The sequence below is a fragment of the Procambarus clarkii genome, chromosome 33, assembly GCF_040958095.1.
Source record: "Procambarus clarkii isolate CNS0578487 chromosome 33, FALCON_Pclarkii_2.0, whole genome shotgun sequence".
Classification (NCBI taxonomy): domain Eukaryota; kingdom Metazoa; phylum Arthropoda; class Malacostraca; order Decapoda; family Cambaridae; genus Procambarus; species Procambarus clarkii.
In genome coordinates this window covers 30,521,941-30,541,988 of record NC_091182.1, presented here as the reverse complement: position 1 = coordinate 30,541,988, position 20,048 = coordinate 30,521,941, and the positions used below count along the sequence as shown (strand labels likewise).

Genomic DNA, 20,048 nt, shown 5'->3' with positions numbered 1-20,048 from the left:
ATGATTTTAAGTAGAAAAATTACAGTAAAATTACCTGCATATATCTCGATATCCCCAGGTTAATTCTGCCAATTACAACACCACACTGTCCAGTGGATGTTTTATGCTGCCCGTGTATATATAATTCTCGGATCTAAACATGTCATAGCTCTTTATTCTCGCGTTTTCTGATCTTTGAGTGCCAGTGATTGCTCCTGTGTCATCTCTAATTTCCTGAAATATTGCGGCTCTTACTACTGAGAACTGCGCTTGTTGCTGCGCTCTCTGGCCCGCTTTCCTGGCTCTGGCTTCTGCTTAGTTTTTTGTAATCACTACCATTTATTTACCTCTACTCGTAAAAGTAAATATTTTCACAAATATCGTAATATGCAAAAAAATTATGTAATTCATATTTTTGAACGATAAGCATCCGTTTGAGGAGTTACCATTGTTCAATTGCGGGAGGTGAACAACTGTGGTCCAGCTGTTTACAAGTGAGAGAGTGGCGACCACAGGACCATGAGCAAGATCCCTTACCACGACGATCTTGAGTTTCCTTTCTGCGATGATGTTATTAAATACGAAAAACTGGCTAAAATCGGACAAGGAACATTTGGGTAAGTATACAGAAAGATATGAGGGTGTTGGTGGGCGTGTGAGTGAACATTAACACAAGGGAAGTGTGTGTGTGTGCGCATTTACGGGTGACCATAGGCCCCCAACACTGGCTCCTGTAGGGACTCTCACCATGTGAATTCTATAAATATCAGTGTAAGGATAACTTTGTTACTATTGAAGCAGATCAGTAATTGTCTGGGGTGTAAGGGAAATTCCAGGGGGACTTACGGCTGGATAGACACGCCGAAAGTATTTTTATGGCAATTTTAATATTGCTCGTTCCTCTTTTGAAATCTAGACCTCGTTCAAAAAAACGACTATTGCTTTCTCAGCAATAATTTGAGAATCCTCCGAGAATCCTATACATTATTTTTTTATATTTTAACCTAAGGATTGTGAATGTATTTGATACAGACCTATTTTCTACTGTACTACTCGGAGATAAATTTCTGAATTTACCTGAAGGCCACCATCTCTCTAGTGGCTGCAATGGGAACAGAAAGCCCACAGCTTATTAAAGGTCCCACTATTGTTCTTGACAATTTTTTCAAGAATTTTTCAAGATCTGCTCCATATTTTTGCTCCTATGGATTTTCTCAATACAGGTACAAGGTTCATTCATAAACACTCAAAGCCCTTATAAGGGCTTTGTAATTGTGGCTCGCTTGAAAAAATTTCATGATCCAGAGCATGAGCACAGGGTGTGCTGTGGGTACACATCACCTGTGTACAGGCATGCTCTATTTTTTTATTTTTACCCATGTTGGCCATGCCTCTGCTGCGTTATTCAGAGCTGTATTTGTATATGGTTTTTGTTTTGGTCATTGGCTTTCCTTGCCTTTCCTTTCCTTATGGATAGTGCACCCAGGCATTGTAAGCTTGCTCTCATGTTTTACTGGATTCCGACAGCTTTGTTGAGCACCTTCCATATATACATTGGTGACATTGCACACAATTGCAGTCAGGAGGAAAAAGCAGTATTACTGTACCACAACTACTATAACTTCATATTTTTGTGTATAATTATTATTTATAGGTTTACATCATTATTTATATAATATTTGTCTAAATATGCACAAACATGCGTCACTTCCTATGTGGAAATTCACAAATTTTGATAAATGGTTCAGAAAGAGCAGATTTCTTAAATTTTGGATTTCATGCAAATCCTAATTGGGTCCAGATGGTATGATTCAGATTTTGGGGGTGCCATTGTACAGTATTTAAAAGGTTAATTTTTGTTTAATTTGTTAAGTACAGTTCTGTGTTGTATTTATCTATTATACAATATATAACTTTACTGGTATGCATTATGTATTAAATTGTAAGTGCTTATTTTTCAAAGCAAGAATTTTGTAAATATTGTGCTGTAGTACCACATTTGGTGCTGTATAGGTATTTAGAAATGGCCAATCTTGATTTAAAGTTAAATTAATTGTTCAAATCTCCACTCATGACAATAAAAACTTAGGCCCATTGTCTTCTATTCTTTTCTCTAAGTTATGTATGGTATAGTACAGTAATACAGGTGACTTAACTTTATTTATTTTGTGCTAATAGAATTGAAGATGTGGAGTGCTGATATTAGCTGTATTATTACGGTATGGATGTTGAAACAAACACATTTTGTATACGTTTTATCTCAAGTTCTTAAATATTATTTCATAGGTGTTACATGATAGACCCAGAAATATTAGTCTGCATGAGCAACAACATAAGCTTAAGCTGAACTACTACTTGCTTGCAAAGCTACACGTGACATCTTTAACTTTGAATTGGTGTTTACTCCTTGTGCTTTTTGATAAAATTACTTCATGCCTTATCTCCATTTCAGTGAAGTATTCAAAGCTCGTGACAGAAGAACAGGCAAGGTTGTGGCACTCAAAAAGATTCTCATGGAAAATGAGAAAGAAGGGGTATGTTCAAGTTGTGTAGCCTGCTATTTCAAATTATTTGGAGAGTCATTTTAAGATTTATTTGATGTGTATGTTTTAGTAATTGTATATTTGCTCACTAAGTTTTTAACCAAGAATTTCATGCGACTCCTAGTAATCGCCTGTTCCAAGATTTATATGCTAAGTTATGATAAATAATTTGAATCATATGCTATGATAAAATGAAATGTAGCACTATGAAAAAGTCCTATTTCTAAAAAAAAATTATACAGTAATTGTTTAAATCATTAGTGGGGTGTCATTAGTCACATGGCTTGTAAAAGGTTTCAGCATTACCTTTCTCAACTAAAATCAAATAAATTAAACTGTATGTATATATACTGTAATTATTAAATTTGAAACAGCAACGGCAAATTTGTTTATCAGTGTAATAGACCAATCTATGTAAATTATTTTTAATATTTTATACTTAAATATGTTGGGAGTTTACATAATCTTTGTTAATCCTTCATTATATACAAGTACAGTAATGGCATATCTATAAATTTCTAAATAGATTATGTATTCTCCAGGAAGATACATAGCTTATAAGGTAATGCTTTATTTACATCCCTACATGTTTTACATACTGTAAATAGGTACTGTATCTTTCAGTTTCCCATCACAGCACTACGAGAGATCAGAATCTTGAAGTTACTCAGACATGACAACGTTGTGAACTTGCTTGAAATAGCTCGTACTAAAGGTTAGTTAAAAGATGTGCAATGCTCATTATCTTGTGCAAATGAGACTGATTGATTTCATATTGAAAACTGCATAAAGTAATTTTATAACCAGATACATACCTAAAAAAAATTGATAGGGGTGGAATTTTTAAGCCAGAGGTTTGTATGAAGTACAGTACATGTACAGTATATTGTTTAGTACTGATGGAATAAGAAATTAGTGATGGCACTATACTAAAATTTCTAACGATTCCAATACTGATGCCGATGGGATGATGATTAAATTTCTATCGATTCCGATACTGAAGCTGACTCCTTTAAAAGCTCTTGAATCTGCTACAGTTATTGAATCCAATTCTGATTATTTTTAAAAATATAATTAGATACTACTTTTTCTGTGAGGAGCCTTGTCGGTTCCCTGAAACTATCTGAACTGATATGTGATGTGTCAAAATAAGATCAAAATAACTCCCCCCTAGAAAGAAACCAAACAAGCAATCCTTCATGTGATTAGCATTTCCACTTATTAGTGCTACCCCCTCTTCCCCTGGGAAGGGGAACTGGCAGTCCACCACTCCAGTTCTTGAACTGATGTGCTGGTGGTCAGGTCAGTGACCTCTGGCCTCAAGTTCCTGTTCTGGATTTTTGCCCTGGGATGTGTTGCCCTGTTCCAACTGTGGTGTGGTGGCCAGGTGTCTTAGAGTACAATAGCAGCATGTGCCTAGAGTGATCTTCTCTAGGTGCTCTGTGAATACTGCCCTTGTGTGTCAGGGGTTATCTTCCCTGGGGCATTTGGGATCACTCCCCTTTTGAGGACTTTTTCGCGTGATGTTGTCTTTGCCCTTGAGGTACGTTGGGGTCTGGGGTTTACGTCTTGCCCCAGGTATGGGAGTGTTATTGGCTGGGTGGCGCAGCTTGCTTTATTTCAACGCAGCGGCCGATGTTTCTCTCTCTTGCTGCCAGTTTGTTATCTCTTCGTGAGGTTTTGTTTTAATTTATTTTCATTCTCTGGCATTCTCGCCTAGTTTCGACAGAGGTCTGCTTAGCTTCTTATTAGACAAGCCTAGGTTGTGTTGGTAGTCCGCCTCTGTTGCCCCCAAGGTTTCATAGCTGCTACTGGTGGTCAGTTCCACCAGTACTAACAGGGTTCTACCGGCTTAGCTGGCTTCAGTGCTTGGGCTTCCTGTAGGGCTAATTCAACCTACGGGGCTCTGGAAACTCCCTGAGGGCTTGGTTGTACAATGGCTACTTCTATCGAGTCCGCTCTCGCCATTGTGTGAAGTCGAAGGTTGTTCGTTGCTCCTGCCTCAGGGAAACGATCATCTGAACTGCCTCTTGTCACGCTGCCTGTTGGGTCAGGGACACCACCGACCCGGAGTCTTGTGGGCCTTGTTCCCCGCTTGTACTTCACTTTCCTCATTCCTTGTCTGTTTGATCTCGGGGATCAGGCAGCGGCTGCATTGCATGCTCAATTCTTCTTTTTGTAACAAGTCAGGTTGGTTTCCTGGTTGGAGACCCCAGAGCTACCCTGCTTGGGTTTTAGGGACCAGGATTTGAGGGTTTCGGGGTCGAGGCAGGTTTAGCTCGGGTGGCTTTGGGGCTACCACTTCAGATTCGGTCGCTGAGGTGGTTGAGCCCGATTTTCCCACCGAGGCATTGGAAGCTTTTCTTCTTGGCGTGGCGTGGAAGAGGGCTCTGCCCCCGAGGATTTCTGGAGCGGGGGCGTGGGGGGGAGTCCGCTTGGAGAATGTGTGTTCCTTTAGCCTCTGCTTGGGCCCCTTGTGCCTTTGGGGAGGGGGTTTTCATCCACACCTTCCATTTCTGAATTATTATTACCATATTTGCTGGTGTGATTTGCGCACCCTCGCATTGAACGCATCCATCTATTACTTGGATGTTTTGTCCTGGGGAAAGAATATTGTAACATAAAAACTGATAATAGAGCAGTGCTCATCACTGCCGAGGTGTCGTCTTTGTTTCCTGAGGTTGTGGCCTTACGTTTGAGGGTGGTGGAGGCTTAGGAGGGTTAGTGTATGCTTTTCAACCCATGTTACTCCTTGTTGCTTTTTTCTGAGTTATAGCTCTGCATGGTGGATTTGATGCATTCTTCATTACACAGTCTCTATCCTAAGCATCTGACATGTGTGGTGAGTTAGTTTCATAATTTTATTTGCATGATAAACAAATCAAATTATGATTTGATTTATAATGCATATTGTAACTAGTTTATCAGTGGAGTTCAGTTCCTGATCCCATTATGCCTTTATCCTTTCCTCTTCCTATCAACCATTGTTAATGGTATTTTCCTCAATAAAGTCCAAAGAAAGCACAGCACTGGCTTGTCCGGGTACAAGAAAACTGTTGACTGAGGCAGTGTGGGTCTCCACAGATACAGGTCACATCATACACATGACGGTTTGCCAATGTATTTTAAAACCTACCTAACCTAACCCAACCAAACCTAATCTTACCCAAAGAAACCTGATCTAACTCAACCAAGCCTAACGCAATGTAGTCTAAGTTAATACATCCTAACCAAACGATGCATATAATTTTGACAATCGGGAAAATAAGATGTTGAAAGTACAGTACAGTACTGTACATGATTTGACCGTATCCACCCTTCTCTAATGGGCCATGTGGATGTTTCTGTACAATACTCCATATTGCTGCTGCAAGGACATTTTAGCGTGCTGCTCATGATACTTGGGATGCTCCGACTGGTTTAGTTAGTGATTTTATGCATGAAGGAGGACCTTGAGAGGATGGTCGTATGAACAAGTGTTCGTAAAATGAGAACACCCTGGAAATAACTGTCTTAATTATTTGAGAAGTATCAGAAAATTTTAATTTTGTTAATAAAAATAGATTTTTATTTTCTACTGTTCTGCTTAATTGTGGTATGTAACTAATATTTAAGCATAAAGAATGTTTAATGTTTAAAAATTAATTAATACTGTATTGTGATTCTTTGTTTCCTCTCTAGGTCCGCCACCTCCAGGACTTCAGAAGCCTGCTAAAGGTGGGTTTTACTCTGGTTATCCAGAGCCTAAACTTCTGGTATCCTTAGTATTTTATATTTAAGGGCATTTTTCTGAGATGAGGTTCCTTGTATCCTCTCTGAGCCAGAATCATTATGGTCCAACAGGATTGTAATTCTTCTGGGGTTAAACCCATTCCAGTCCTCTGTGGGCATGGACTGTAAGTATAGCCTTGCTTCTGGATTCTTAAATTTTAGTCCTCAGTAAGGTTCATATTTGTTGCCTTTTGGTGGTCTTGATCCAGGAATGCTTGGGCTATTTTTGTGTAGTGTTTGAGGATCTCTTGTAGTTGGTACTCTAGCCTTTCTCAGGTGTTCCTGGACAGGCATCTACTTCACTTCTACATTTTGAAAATGTTGGACAGAGGTATGATATATACGTGGAACCATTTTTGCAATTTCATCCGAAATTATTCTGGTGGTGAAAATGCGACTTCTAAAGCTGCAGTTCATCCTCAATTTGGAGAGCAATATTTACATTCCCTGTCATCTCAAAGATACCTATTTGCATGTATCAGTCCCTCTGAGGTTCGGGTATTTGCTGGAATTTTGGGTCGGGAACACTTAACACATTCAGGCTCTTCCCTCTGCTTTCCTTGAAGTTATGTGGGCTTCTGTCATCAGTCTTGTCTACTGGCCAGGAATATAAAATTGCAGATGTTGGACCATTTCATTTTCATTATTACTGGAATAAAGGTCCATTAGACACTGTCACACTGCTTCCAATGGTTGATTTTGGTTTGGGAGACAGACTGAATCCCAGAAATTGGTTTGACCTAGCTGCCCATCTTCACCTAATCATTGAGAGGCACTGCTCATCTCATCAGCATCTTAAATGTATCATTTTTGTTGCCCTTCAGAATAAAAATTTGAGCGACAATAGAGTAAGGTGCCAAGGATCCAAATCCCAAAAAGCTCAAGAGAAAGCTGGTGACGCAGCAAGCGACAGTGTGTGATCAGAGGTCTTAACCCAATGGTTGTGGCAGCAGCAAAAGGGGCAGAACCAGAAAAACCAGAACAGCCCGCAAAGTCACACCAGCTCCAATTGAAAAACCACACAGGCAAAGTTGAGGTTCGTGCACAAATTGCTCAAGCAAATGCCGAGTCACTTGGGACCACCTCAACATCAGAAGCCAGTGGTACTGCAGCCAGAGCAAGGGAAGAGAAAGCAATGCTAACAGAGTCCTACATTAGGCCCGACCAAGTCCAAACCTGGTACAAAACCAACACGAACTTCTGCCAGTTCACCAGAAACCTGAACCTGGTGAGCTGGAAGAGAGCCAGATCCCTGGCAAGCAGACACGTAGACTGACTGGGGATCCACTCCAGTCAGTCGTTGGGATTGGCCAGAGCATGAACCCCAACAAAGATGAGTTGCCACGATTCAAACCAATCTAGTGAAAACACTGGGATCCAGATTGAAGCAAAAAGGAAGAAACCAGTAGCGGTAAATATGAGATGACCCATTATGAAGTGTAAGAAATCCCTGAACCTTGGATGTACAGTACTGTATAGAGATGTATGCTCCTCGGATGTATGGGGATGCTTATTGGTGTCCTGTAGGTCAGGGAAATCTTTCAGTACCATGCCTCCAACACAAAGCAAACCTGAGCCAGAGTGTTAAAGTGGAAAGTGGGGCAGCAGATGAACTTGTTCACTCCCAAAAGATCAAGGATGAAACGAGCTCCATTGAGTCTCGTTTTGAACTGAGAAAAGGCAAGACACCCAGTGATGAGACAGTCATTTCAACCATGCCAGAAGCATTCCACTCAACAATGATTCAAAGAAGGTGAGGGGGAAAGAAGCCTGCCTCAAAAGCCCAGGCCCCAAGGAGTGGGGTAAGGACCAACCGACTCCACTGCAGGCCATGCAAAATGACACAAAAAGTCCACAAATTGTAATACCAGGAGTCGGCAAACCGGGTGAGCCACTCGCTTGCCAGCCTGTTGAGAGGGGCAAACTGTGCAAGGTCCAGCACGAACCATGACTAGTTGTCACCCTCTGTGAAAATGAACCAAGGACCAAGCCGAATCTAATGGCCGAGCCAACACAGCCAGTTGACACACGAGATTGACAGTAAACAGCTTGGGCAAAGTAGGTGATGTTGCCACAGCTGGCAGTAAGGCACCCTTTCCCAACCCAGAGTCAAGTGCATCAATATCCTCACTGAACCAAGCAGTATGGAGCTCCAAGAGGGCCAAAAAATTCATAACCATAACTAAGTTCAAGCAAGCCCGCAAGTCGTCTGCCTTAAAGGCCACCAACAGCAGAGGCAACTAGGCATGTAGCTGCATCATCCCTACATCCCAAGAAAGTGCGGGAGCAAAGAAGCAGAAATTGAATAGCTTAAAAACACTTGAAACAAATGCGGTTGACACCTTTCACCACTCGAGCGTGTAGGAACAACAGAGACCATCCCATGCTAAAAAAAAAAAAAGGGGGGGGGGCTTGTCTTCTAGCCAGGAAAACTTGGAGACCTCATAGGGCAGCCAGTATGGCAAAGAAGACACAAACTCAAAAGTGGAAGGGTTCATCACAAAGGCAAACTCCGGGTCTCGTAGGAAGTACAGTACTGTACTGTACTTGAAAAGATCCACTTGCATCACCAAAGGGGACCCAAGAGAAAAAACTCCAGAAAGAAGCATCTGGCATGCCAAGAGGCATGCAGAAATGAAATCTGAGGGAAACTGCATTGAGATCAAACTCTTACAAGGAACTGGATAGGAAAACCCCTCATCTTGACACACAAGGCCCTAATATTGGATGGGACCAAGAGAACCCAAAGCTCCCTATCCGATTCCCCCAAAACCCCAGAAACCAAACACAAAAGTTCTGGGGCATCTGGTTTCCTTACTTTTAACCCTTGAAATGTGCACGTCAAACAGGGATGATCATGCCATATCTGACTGTAGTGAGCGAGTCAATGAGGGCTAATTTAAAGAACTGGTTAAAATTTAAAAGTTCAATGCATACACAGGGCTCACATCTACTTAGTTAGGCCTCCATTAAACAGATGCCATCTTAAAAAAAAATCTAGAAAAAAACCAGATATCCAAGGTTTCTGGGTCTTTCCAGTCGGCTCCCTCTTCTGATGCCTCTACCTGTCGAGTTGTCTTTGGATTCTACTTTTCTATCCTGGGCAGTGGGCGTGGATGTTGGCTCTCTTCAGGGGCCCTCTTCTGCGGTTCCCGAGGCTTGGGGGGTTTCAAATTAGGCCCTTGGGTCCCACAGTGACCCTTTGTGGTCTGGTGTCTTTTGTGGAGGGTCTTTTGTTGCTGGGGTTGGGGTTTTCTTATCCCCCCCTCCTTGTATTCATTAGATAGGGTGCAGCACCACCCTGGGTTCGTTTCCTAGTGCCTTTGGGTTTTTCGGTTTTGTCCTTCCAGAGGGTTTTCTACTTGTCGAGTCCCCTGGTGGGGTTTAGGAGGTGCATATCTCTTGTGTGACCCAGATTCTGCCTCATTGATGGATCTGGTCTCCTTTGAATTGCATCTGATCCTCATGCCTCTGTGAGAGGACCAGGTTCTGGCTTGGGTTTCCAGTAGGCCAATAGAACTGCAGCCAATGTATCTTCGTAGTACTCGCCTAATTGTACTCGCCTAATTGTGCTTGCGGGGGTTGAGCTTTGGCTCTTTGGTCCCGCCTCTCAACTGTCAATCAACTGGTGTACAGATTCCTCAGCCTACTGGGCTCTATCATATCTACATTTGAAACTGTGTATGGAGTCGGCCTCCACCACATCACTTCCTAGTGCATTCCATTTATTAACTACTGACACTGATAAAATTCTTTCTAACATCTCTGTGATTCATCTGGGTACTAAGTTTCCACCTGTGTCCCTTGTTCGTGTCCCACCCGTACACTATCAGTGGTACACTATCAGTGGTAGTAGCTTCAAGGGGCCACCGGGGCTCGCCTAGAAATTGGTGTTTCATTACATTCAGCTTTGTTTTTTCATAAATTCTGAAAAACTTGACCTTCATATCATTTATTTCCTTGCCTAACAACGTTTTTCCAGTCAAATTCATTGAAGATCTTGCCGAGTTCCCCATAGTGTCACTCCTGAAATAAAGTTTTCATGTATTTCATTTTCCATAGTCTCTTTTAGATCATAATGTATTGTGTGTTTGTTATACATATTACAACAGATATCTGCCCTTGTGAATTGTAGCAACACTAGCCCGAGTGTGTTATATGAGATATTTTTCTTATGTCTTTATTTCCCTGATTTGACAAAATATTTTCTTTTACCTTGTACCTAGGCAAAAATTTATCTTGTTAATTGTCTACATATACAATTTTGGTTTCTAGTGGGTTGTTATGGAATTGGAGTTAATAGTAGTAGTAGGTATAGAGAATAGTGGGAAGATTGTTTGGGATCAGGCAAGTGTGTGTACAGATACATATGTATTTTTCTCTATATAAATTAATTGTTAATTTATATTCATATTTTATATACGTCTTAAAAATATTGTTATTTCCCATCAGCAACGCCACATATGTCCAGTCTTTCTACATTCTTCTTGGTGTTTGAATTTTGTGAGCATGACTTGGCTGGATTACTCTCCAATGTCAACGTAAAATTTAATCTTGGGGAAATTAAGAAGGTGAGTGCTAACCTCTCATGAAAGTACAGTATATAAAAGAAAAAACTGAGGGCTGATGTGATACCAACCATATTACTTTAGCTTCACTGTGTTTTGGATGAATGTTAAAGCAGTTCACTTTAGTACAGTATAGGGTTGAAAGAATTATTGATATAATTATATTGTATCAGATATTTTTTGAGTTTCAAACTAGGCCCACCCACGTCCAGAATTGAAATGGAACCACTTGGGACTTCCGCCAGTTCACTAGGAACCTTATATCAAGCTATGTGCAGATATAGCTCCACTGCACAAGGGAGGGAGGTAGAGCTTTGGCTAAAAACTATGACCAGTCATACTGACATCACACATAATAAAAAGTTTTTGAAAGGGTGGTTAGGAATCAAATCTCAAGTTTTATGGAAAACTTTTGAACTTCATAACCCAGGTTAACATGGATTCAGAGCAAGAAGATCCTGTTTTTCGCAATTACTCAACCACTATGACAAAATCACGGAAGCATTAGAATAAAACAAAGCAGATGTTGTATACATCAGCTTTTCAGTGGCATTTGATAAGTGTGACCATAGAATGATGGTAAATCGCTCTGTACCCCAGGGCACAGTCCTTGTACCACTGCTTTTTGTCATTCTCATATCATATATAGACAAAAAATACTAGTCACAGCTTCATGTTATCATTTACAGAAGATACAAAAATTAGCATGAAAATTAGTTATTTAGAAGACGCTGAAAAACTAAAAACTGATATTTATTAATTCTTCAATTCGGCAACAGAAAATAACATGGTTTGACAGTGATAAGTTACAGATATTTAAATATAGTAGAAATGAAGAACTTTAACAAAATACAGGGTATAAGACACAATGAAACCTACTCATAGAAGGAAAACAACATGCAAAAGATCTGGGAATTATGTTGTCTGATCAGAGAAAATAGTCAAGCAAATACAGTATAGCATCAGCCAGGAAAATGATAGTATGAAATATGAGAACATTCAAATCGAGGGATCCCACTACAATGTTAATACTATTTAAATCACTGGTACTGTCCTCCCTTGAGTACTACTCGGTACTAATTTCACTTTCGGAGCAGTAGAGATTTCTGAAATAGAGGGAATTCAGAGAACATATTTGACACATATCAAACACAATAAAGCATCTAAATTATTGGGACTGTTTCATAGCTTTCAAAATGTATTCACTGAAATGGAGACAAGAGGTATGAAATAATAGGTACAAGAAAGATAATGGAAGGCCAGGTCTCAAATTTGCACGGTAAAATAACAACTTATTGGAGTGAAAGTTATGGATGAAAATGCAGAATAGACCCAGTGAAGAGCAAGGGTGCCATAGGCACAATCAGAGAGCACTTGTATGAACATCATAGAAATTTCATGATGCATTCTTATTTAAAACACTGTTACAGGTATTTAAAGCTCAGGTGCCTGTTAATACCACACAAAATTTAAAAAATGATGAAAGTTGTTGAAATGGTTATTTCTGTTAACCAGATTTTCCAGTTTCTGGACACCCAAAGGTTTCGATTAATCCAGATAAATTTGGGCCGCGCACACTGTGAGAGTAGAAGAGGGGGTTAGGGAGGGGTCACAGAAACAGGTTTATAACCCTGTGCATTACCTTTAATTCAAATTTGAAACATTTGCACTAAAAATAATGTGCCTATTAAATGCAACTGAAGTTTACTTTGTTAAACATTGTGGCACTAATGTGCTCATTAATTTCCTTTGTTCATTATAGTACTATATAGTATTTCCCTATTATGTTCTGAGGGCCTTAGCAGGAATATAAGAAGAGATTTTCCTCATTAAAAACAAGGTTTGTCAATTTATGCTTACTTTTTATAAAATAGTGTAATTCACTCTACAGTATAAAGGCCAAATGCCAGAGTTTATGTATTAATTTGTATGACTTGTACTAATTTGTTAGTCCTCTTTGATTCCAGGTAATGCAGCAATTGCTCAACGGACTGTACTACATTCATTCCAACAAGATTCTCCACCGAGATCTCAAAGCTTCAAATGTTCTTATCACTAAAAATGGAATCTTGAAATTGGCTGATTTTGGTTTGGCTCGAGCATTCAGTACTAGCAGACAAGGTCCAAATAGGTATGTGTTATTACAAAGTTGTTGATGTGCATGTATGTATGTCAGGGCTGTCGTGCTTTGTGTTTTTCAGGTAGAGTTGTCCAACTTAGCTTATGTGGCAAAACTTGACTTGCAAAATAGGCAGTGTGTTTTATTTTTTCATTCTTTCATCATGTGAATTTTTTTGTTTAAATATCAAGATACAGTATCGGCATATTGTATTTGTTTAATTTCTTAATTATTATTTAATATGTCTAAAAAGTGTAACACATACAGATATTGGAGTAGAGAGATAAATTTGAAATGGTCAAATGAGGGTCAAGGCAGCAACAAATTCTTGGTGGAAGTGAAAGTGATAATGACATTCTAAAAAGTGCCAGGCATCTGGATCTCGATAAAGAAATAGTTTCGAAATATACTAGTCAAAAAGAAATTTAAAATTGAGAAATATTTTAGCAGGAAAGAGTCCTACACGAGCGTTGTACATGAATGAATGACAACCAAAACAAATGCGTGATCAGAGCTGTTCAACAAAAAAAACGATTGAAAATTTCTTGGGTTTACCAAGAAATTTACCAAGGAAGAAATAAGAAAATGTGGCATCCTTGGTTAGTGGCAGTAGAAAACATGCTACAGCTCCATGCACAAAACATTCTGATATTAGGGGAAAGAAAGTCAAGGTTTGAGAAGCAAGGGTAACAGTCATGAAAGTAGGTTATTTAGAAAATGAGGTTGTAATCATCTGAAAAGTACACTAATATAATGGGAGAGGTCAAGTTAAGGAATTATTGAAGGAAAACAAGACTTGGAGAGTTAAGGGTGGGGGGGAATGTTTACTATCGATTTTACTTAGGGATGCAACCCGCCAAGCATTCAACGAAAATACGATGTTGCTACAAGGTTCAAACAAGTTTTAACACCCAATATAACATGTAACAATTTTCTAACATGTTATACCAACTTTATAACAAGATATAACAACTTTGTTACAAGTTGTAACAAGGGCAAAATAGGAGCCAATACATTGTGTGTTTGCAGGGCACTTTAAAGGGTCCAACTGTGGGGAGATCCTTATCAATGGGCTTTGTCTAAAATTTGAATCACGTTTGTCATGGAAGTCCCCCAAAGTTAAGGAATGCAACGTAAGAGTCCTTCCTAGGGTCCGTCTTCATTAAATTTAAGTAGGGCCTAAATAGTATGGAGCTTAGAGCAGGTCACTTGGGATAGTAATTCAAGTAGATTAGCATGGCAATGTAGTGTATAGGATAGCATAAATAACAAATGTACAGAAATGTATGTTTATTCAGATAATTAAATTGCTAATGCCTGGAGAGCAGCTTACTCTGTTTATCAGTGTTGTGCTTAGCTAATATTGCCTCAGAGACTTGCTTTTTCGCTGACCAGTCACATGGCAACACATATTGATAACCCTATCTTGACACTCTTTAACGCCGATCTCAAGACTCGGCTTATCCTAACTGCAGGATGCAAGAAAAATGAGTTCTGTAGGATACTTGGATACAATGACAAAATTAACACAATAATGACATACATACAGTATATATAAACTGAAGTGTGGTGTGTGTTTCAACACACAAAATTACTGTTCACAAATGATTAATGTGATGCAGAGTACCACTTGAACATCATCAATAATAAACACAACTTTCACCTGTTCTAGGTGCTGAATGATGCGAGCAGGAATTTTGTGAATCGACTTTTTAGATTACTTTAATAGCCAGTCTTCAAACCCATTCACACCACATACATGCTCAGTTAACTTTGTCTGACAACTCCTCAAGGTGACACATATATCTTGGTTAGGGACTTCACACATGGTCAGCCAGTACAAGGATGGTAGTGACATGTAGTCGGTAGCAGAGCAGTCGCAACTCGAACTGTACGTTGGTGTGGGCTTCGCTACATTGAGGCATGTGGTTCATCATGCGGGTTCACACGTGGCAGCTCACGACTTGGACAAATGGCAGATTGTCATAGTAGAATTCCTTTCTCACAGATGGATATAAGCTTAACACACTTCAATCTATACCATTAACTCTGTGCATTGACTGTACTGCAATGACGTTCCCTTAAATGTTCAGTTACTCTTGGGATCACTCAGATAAATCGTGATGAAGGTCTTCACTCAGGCTGTTACATCTGGTTACCTTATTGTGATTTTTCTGTATCTTCATCAGTTCACTGTGATTGGCTTAAATTACACCACAGGATTCCTGGCTGCTTTGCAGATTCTTTTATGAACTCTATGGCTTAACTAGACATTGTCTTTGAACTTAGACGATGTTAGTAAAACTGTTTTGCCTAATTGCTCTACACCACACGCTGTGAGTGCAGAACAGAATTCTGGTGTACCGATAACATATACTCCAATAGCTATCCAGGAACTTTGTAAGGCTTCCACCAATCAAGAAACTGTTTAACCGTGTAAGTATATTGTAGCCTCTGACAAGGTCACATGGTGTAGTGATGTCACAGATTTGAGACTTGCTCTTATTTGACACTGCTATTTGAGACACTGCCACGTCATCATGGCTGGTCACAGCAGCTACAGTTGATCTTACCCAGGCGATCCCATGGTAATCCCTTGGGATCGCCTGAGGTAATACACTGACCTGAGGAAATTCCTTGGGATCACTTGGCTTTATACCACACTCAACAGCTAGCCTGAGATAGCGAGGAAAAGCTTTTTCCTCTATACCCATAGATGTAAATGCAGCATATCTTTTGCTGAAACAACCTTGCACTGTACCTTGCAGCATCAACATACTGCTCGAGCCAAGAGTTCATATTGAACATCAAACATACTAGGTCTATCTATAGCATTAACGGAGATAGCAAAATGCACTTGTCCTGTACATTTGAGCACAATGGGTTGATTCTGCAACTCCTTTGATCACGTAACACCCTTACAATAGTGCAACATGAACCAGTGGTGGTAATCCGAGAGAATGCTCTCTCGCATTTGGAGAATGGGGAAAAATGGGATAAAACTGTAGAAGTAGTTTGGGCAAATCTACAAGCCAGTCTATATGACAAGATAGGTAAGGATTTGTTAGCAGTGCAGATGGAGTAGGTTGCTCAGGGGGTTAGAAAAGTGCAAAGAAGAAATGAAATAAACCGATGCACAACCGATTGGACAAAATAAACACTCCAACAAGTGGGGCACAGACATTGGACAAGTAATCAGAAAAGAACTGGCATCCAACAATAAATTAGTACAAAGCACAGTGGGCAATAGTAAATTCCTAATATTCGAAGGAATATTAGGAATTGGGTTGTAAGGAAAACGAGATACCATCTAGGAGTGGTAGACAGAGTCCCAGAAGAGGCAAAGATTATAGACAAAGTTGTTGGGTCAATAGAAGTTTTCACAACAAAAGATATTGTTAGTGATTATAGAATAGGTAACTATAAAAAAATAAACAATTGCCACTTAAACCCTGGATTTCACAATCGATCATGATATGATATAACCCCTGGTGTGCAAGAAAAAACCAGCGTTGACTGTAATGAAGTGCCAATTTATGGGTGAGCTCCGGTGGCTCCCTGAAGCTACAGTGCTGATATAATGCAAACTACTAGGTGCTATCAGTTGCAGAGTTCTTTTAGGCCTACCAGGGACTATGAGCCAGAACATGATCCACTCTAAAGAGGCGTGCAGAGTGCAGTGGCACTATGATAAAATTCTCGGTGAATTTTAATCATATCTGAGGAAGCACCCCACAAAGTCAGCAAAACAAAACAGAATACTGCTGGTTATAAGAAATATTAATGCCTTAGTCTCCAAGAGAATTCCACAACAATGTAAACAATTGAAAAATCATGAAACTAGTGCAAGCTTATTTGCCCCCCACCCATTCCTCATTTGGGGGGGGGGAGGGGAGGCAGCCAGGGGTCAGCCAGCTGCTCCACCCTCAGTTTCCTCTGGAGTAATGTGTGTCGGGTGCCATCTGTCGCTCTGGCCTCAGTGTGCTTTCTTATGGTGTTTTACCGTTGTGGATATTCTTTATTGGATGTCATGTGTTCTGCTTCAGCTAAATGGTGTTTTTTTGCCTTTGTGGCTTTTCCAATGTGTGTTTGTGCTGTGTTAGCCAGGAGAATATGGAAGCCATATTCTGGCTCTTGGTCCCCGGTAAGCTGTAGAACTGCGCAATGGTGCCATCTACTGGAATGGCACCTAGTAGATGGCACCTACATCGGAGATAGTAGGTTCAAGAAGCCACTGGGGCTCGCCCAGAAATTTGAGTTTCATTACTCTTGACACTGGCTTTATGAAATAACATGTCAGCAGAAAGCATGTTCCATACACTGAACAGTATTGGTACTGTAAACTATAACTGTTAAGTAACAGTGATTCTGTATCTATATTGGTCATTCTTTGGCAATGATTACTATTTAATTTACCTTATCTACAAATAAGAACATGAAAATAAAGTTTCTTTTAATTTGCAGGTATACAAATCGTGTTGTTACTCTTTGGTACCGGCCACCAGAGCTTCTCTTAGGAGAAAGAAATTATGGACCCCCAGTTGATATGTGGGGAGCTGGCTGCATAATGGCTGAAATGTGGACCCGCACACCAATACTACAGGTACGGATTCATTGAATTTTTATGAAACCCATATTGTTAGATATTATCATAGGAGATACTGTATATTGTTTATACACCAGGGAAATGTTGGTAGGTAGCCCCAGTATCGTAACCAAATTCCCCCTTCCCTTCCAAGATTTTTAACTTTTCAGTGTGGGATACCTTATTTAACCCCTTTTCTGCACCATTTCAATTTTGACTCGATCCCCCATCTTGGGGCCAAGATAATGTTTTAATTTTCATTTTCATTTTTGTAATTTTTCTATATTAGCCCCTTGATAGCTCACTGAAGTAATCTTGTTGAAATGGCTTCATCCTACCGAGTTACATAAGGTATATGATTTCTGTATGGCCTACCGGTCATAAGGTGTATGATTTCTGTATGGCCTCCCTTAGGGAGCCGGTCGGCTGAGAGGACAGCACGCTGGACTTGTGATCCTGTGGTCCTGGGTTCGATCCCAGGCACCGGCAAGAAACAATGGGCAGAGTTTCTTTCACCCTATGCCCCTGTTACCTAGCAGTAAAATAGGTACCTGGGTGTTAGTCAGCTGTCACGGGCTGCTTCCTTGGGGGTGGAGGCCTGGTCGAGGACCGGGCCGCGGGGACACTAAAACCCTGAAATCATCTCAAGATAACCTCAAGAAGATACCATGGATCAGAGCCAGAACCTGGCCCTCTCATAAAGGCACATGGAGCAGGGGGATTGTTACAATTACCCCCGTGGAGAAAACATTTATGTTTTCGTCAGATTAGCACTTGACTTACATCAGTCAAGTCTCGAGTAAAAGATCCCGGACTCAATTCCCATGGCTGGATGGAAGTGTTTAGACTGTTTTGTTTCACCTGATGCCTCTGTTCACATGATGGACACCCTCATCCTGTAACTACACTTGGTTTTTTTTTTTTTTTTTGGAAGAGATATATACAAGAATTGTTACATTCTTGTACAGCCACTAGTACGCATATCATTTCGGGCAGATCCCTGGAATATGATCCCCGCCGCTAAGAATAGTTTTTACAATCAAGTACTCATTTTACTGTTGAGTTAAACAGAGGCTACAGTTAAGCATTTGTGCCCAGTAAATCCTTCCCGGCCAGGATACGAACCCATGATAAAGCGCTCGCGGAACGCCAGGTGAGTGTCTTACCACTACACCACGGAGACTGGTTATTGCTGTAATTGTTCAGTTACAAAACAGTTACAGCACTGGAATTGCTGTAACTGTTCCTGCTCTGGCATGCCTGTGGACAATTGAGGTATGCCATCCAGACAGTGGGGGATGGATGTCATCATCAGAACTCCCTGCTCTACTCCACTCCACTCGGGGGTGCCGGTAGTGAAGGACTTTTCTGAGACTTGGACTGGAGTTTTTCTGTAATTGTGGTACCAAGAAGGGGAACGTTCTGCCACAGAAGCCATCTCTGTGAGATAGCTTCAGGGAGCCACCAGATCTTATCAGAAAGATGCATTTCATTACATTTAGTGCTGGTTTTTTATGATACTTCAGCTATTTTTAGTTTTTAGTATTTTTGTTACTAATAATTTTGTGAAAAATGTTTTTTCTTTTTTTTTACAGGGGAGTACAGAACAGCATCAGTTGGCTCTCATCACTAAACTTTGTGGCTCCATTACACCTGAAGTTTGGCCATCAGTTGAAAATTACGAACTTTACAACAAAATGGATTTAGTCAAGGGGCAGCAACGCCGAGTGTGTGAAAGACTAAAGCATTATGTTCGAGATAGTCAGGTATAATAAGTTTAGTGACTAAGATATTGCAGATTAGATATTCATCTGTGCCACTCATGTGGCACAAGTTAATATTATTTAAAAAAATGTTTTAATTGTTTAATTATAAGGAATGATTTCCTCATGTGTGTTAATTTTGATTTTCTTCTTTATTTATCACATTAATGTATTGCTAGGTATCATTGCTAAGGATACCTTTGGGTTTCTCAGATTTTCTAGATTCTAAAACCATTTTAACAATGGGGTGAAAAGATTTTGAGCATTCTCGAAAAGAAATAAGCATAAAAAAACAAATAAGCATGTCTTAATACCGGGAAAGGCTCCCAGTAGTTTGTTGCAAATAATACCCCTAAGAACAATTACTCAACAACCAGGTATATTCCTTTCTAGGAGGGGCTTACTCCTCGGTACATCCCCCTAGCTAAAGCACGGGATTTGCCAAGTCTTAGGGAGTGGCATCAGGCCTATGTAACCCACTTGAGCCAAGACCAGAATCTGCCAATTTCTATAAGTCATGGGGAGCTTGGGGATTAGAGATGAACCCAAATCTGAGAGATACCGACCAGAAAGTTCAAGTGCATCACAACAAGCAACTGCTTTAAGAAATTAGGTAACCTTGAAAAAAAGCAATCATTCATTACAACAGGAAGCATATCTTGGCTTAGATTCACCTGACTGCCACCAGATTGTGGCCCAGACTACCTGGAGTCCCTGCCA

General features: G+C 40.2%; 1 protein-coding gene across 4 annotated transcripts in view; it reads left to right on the top strand.

The window, feature by feature from the left end:
* The first annotated feature begins 466 nt into the window (after positions 1-466).
* LOC123765295 (cyclin-dependent kinase 9) overlaps positions 467-20,048 on the top strand; it is a 37,559-nt gene continuing 17,977 nt past the window's right edge. For 2 of the 4 annotated variants that reach the window (XR_006773700.2, XM_045753845.2), the window contains exons 1-8: positions 467-596; positions 2,432-2,513; positions 3,147-3,237; positions 6,204-6,239; positions 10,746-10,864; positions 12,829-12,992; positions 17,445-17,583; positions 19,161-19,331. Coding sequence is in view for 3 of the 4 variants with exons in the window: in XM_045753845.2 (XP_045609801.1) it covers positions 499-596; positions 2,432-2,513; positions 3,147-3,237; positions 6,204-6,239; positions 10,746-10,864; positions 12,829-12,992; positions 17,445-17,583; positions 19,161-19,331 (900 nt within the window). In the remaining variant the exon portion in view is untranslated. Of the gene's footprint in view, positions 597-684; positions 751-2,431; positions 2,514-3,146; positions 3,238-6,203; positions 6,240-10,745; positions 10,865-12,828; positions 12,993-17,444; positions 17,584-19,160; positions 19,332-20,048 lie in introns of those variants that run through there. The other 2 variants (XM_069335518.1, XM_069335517.1) reach the window with 2 other exon arrangements.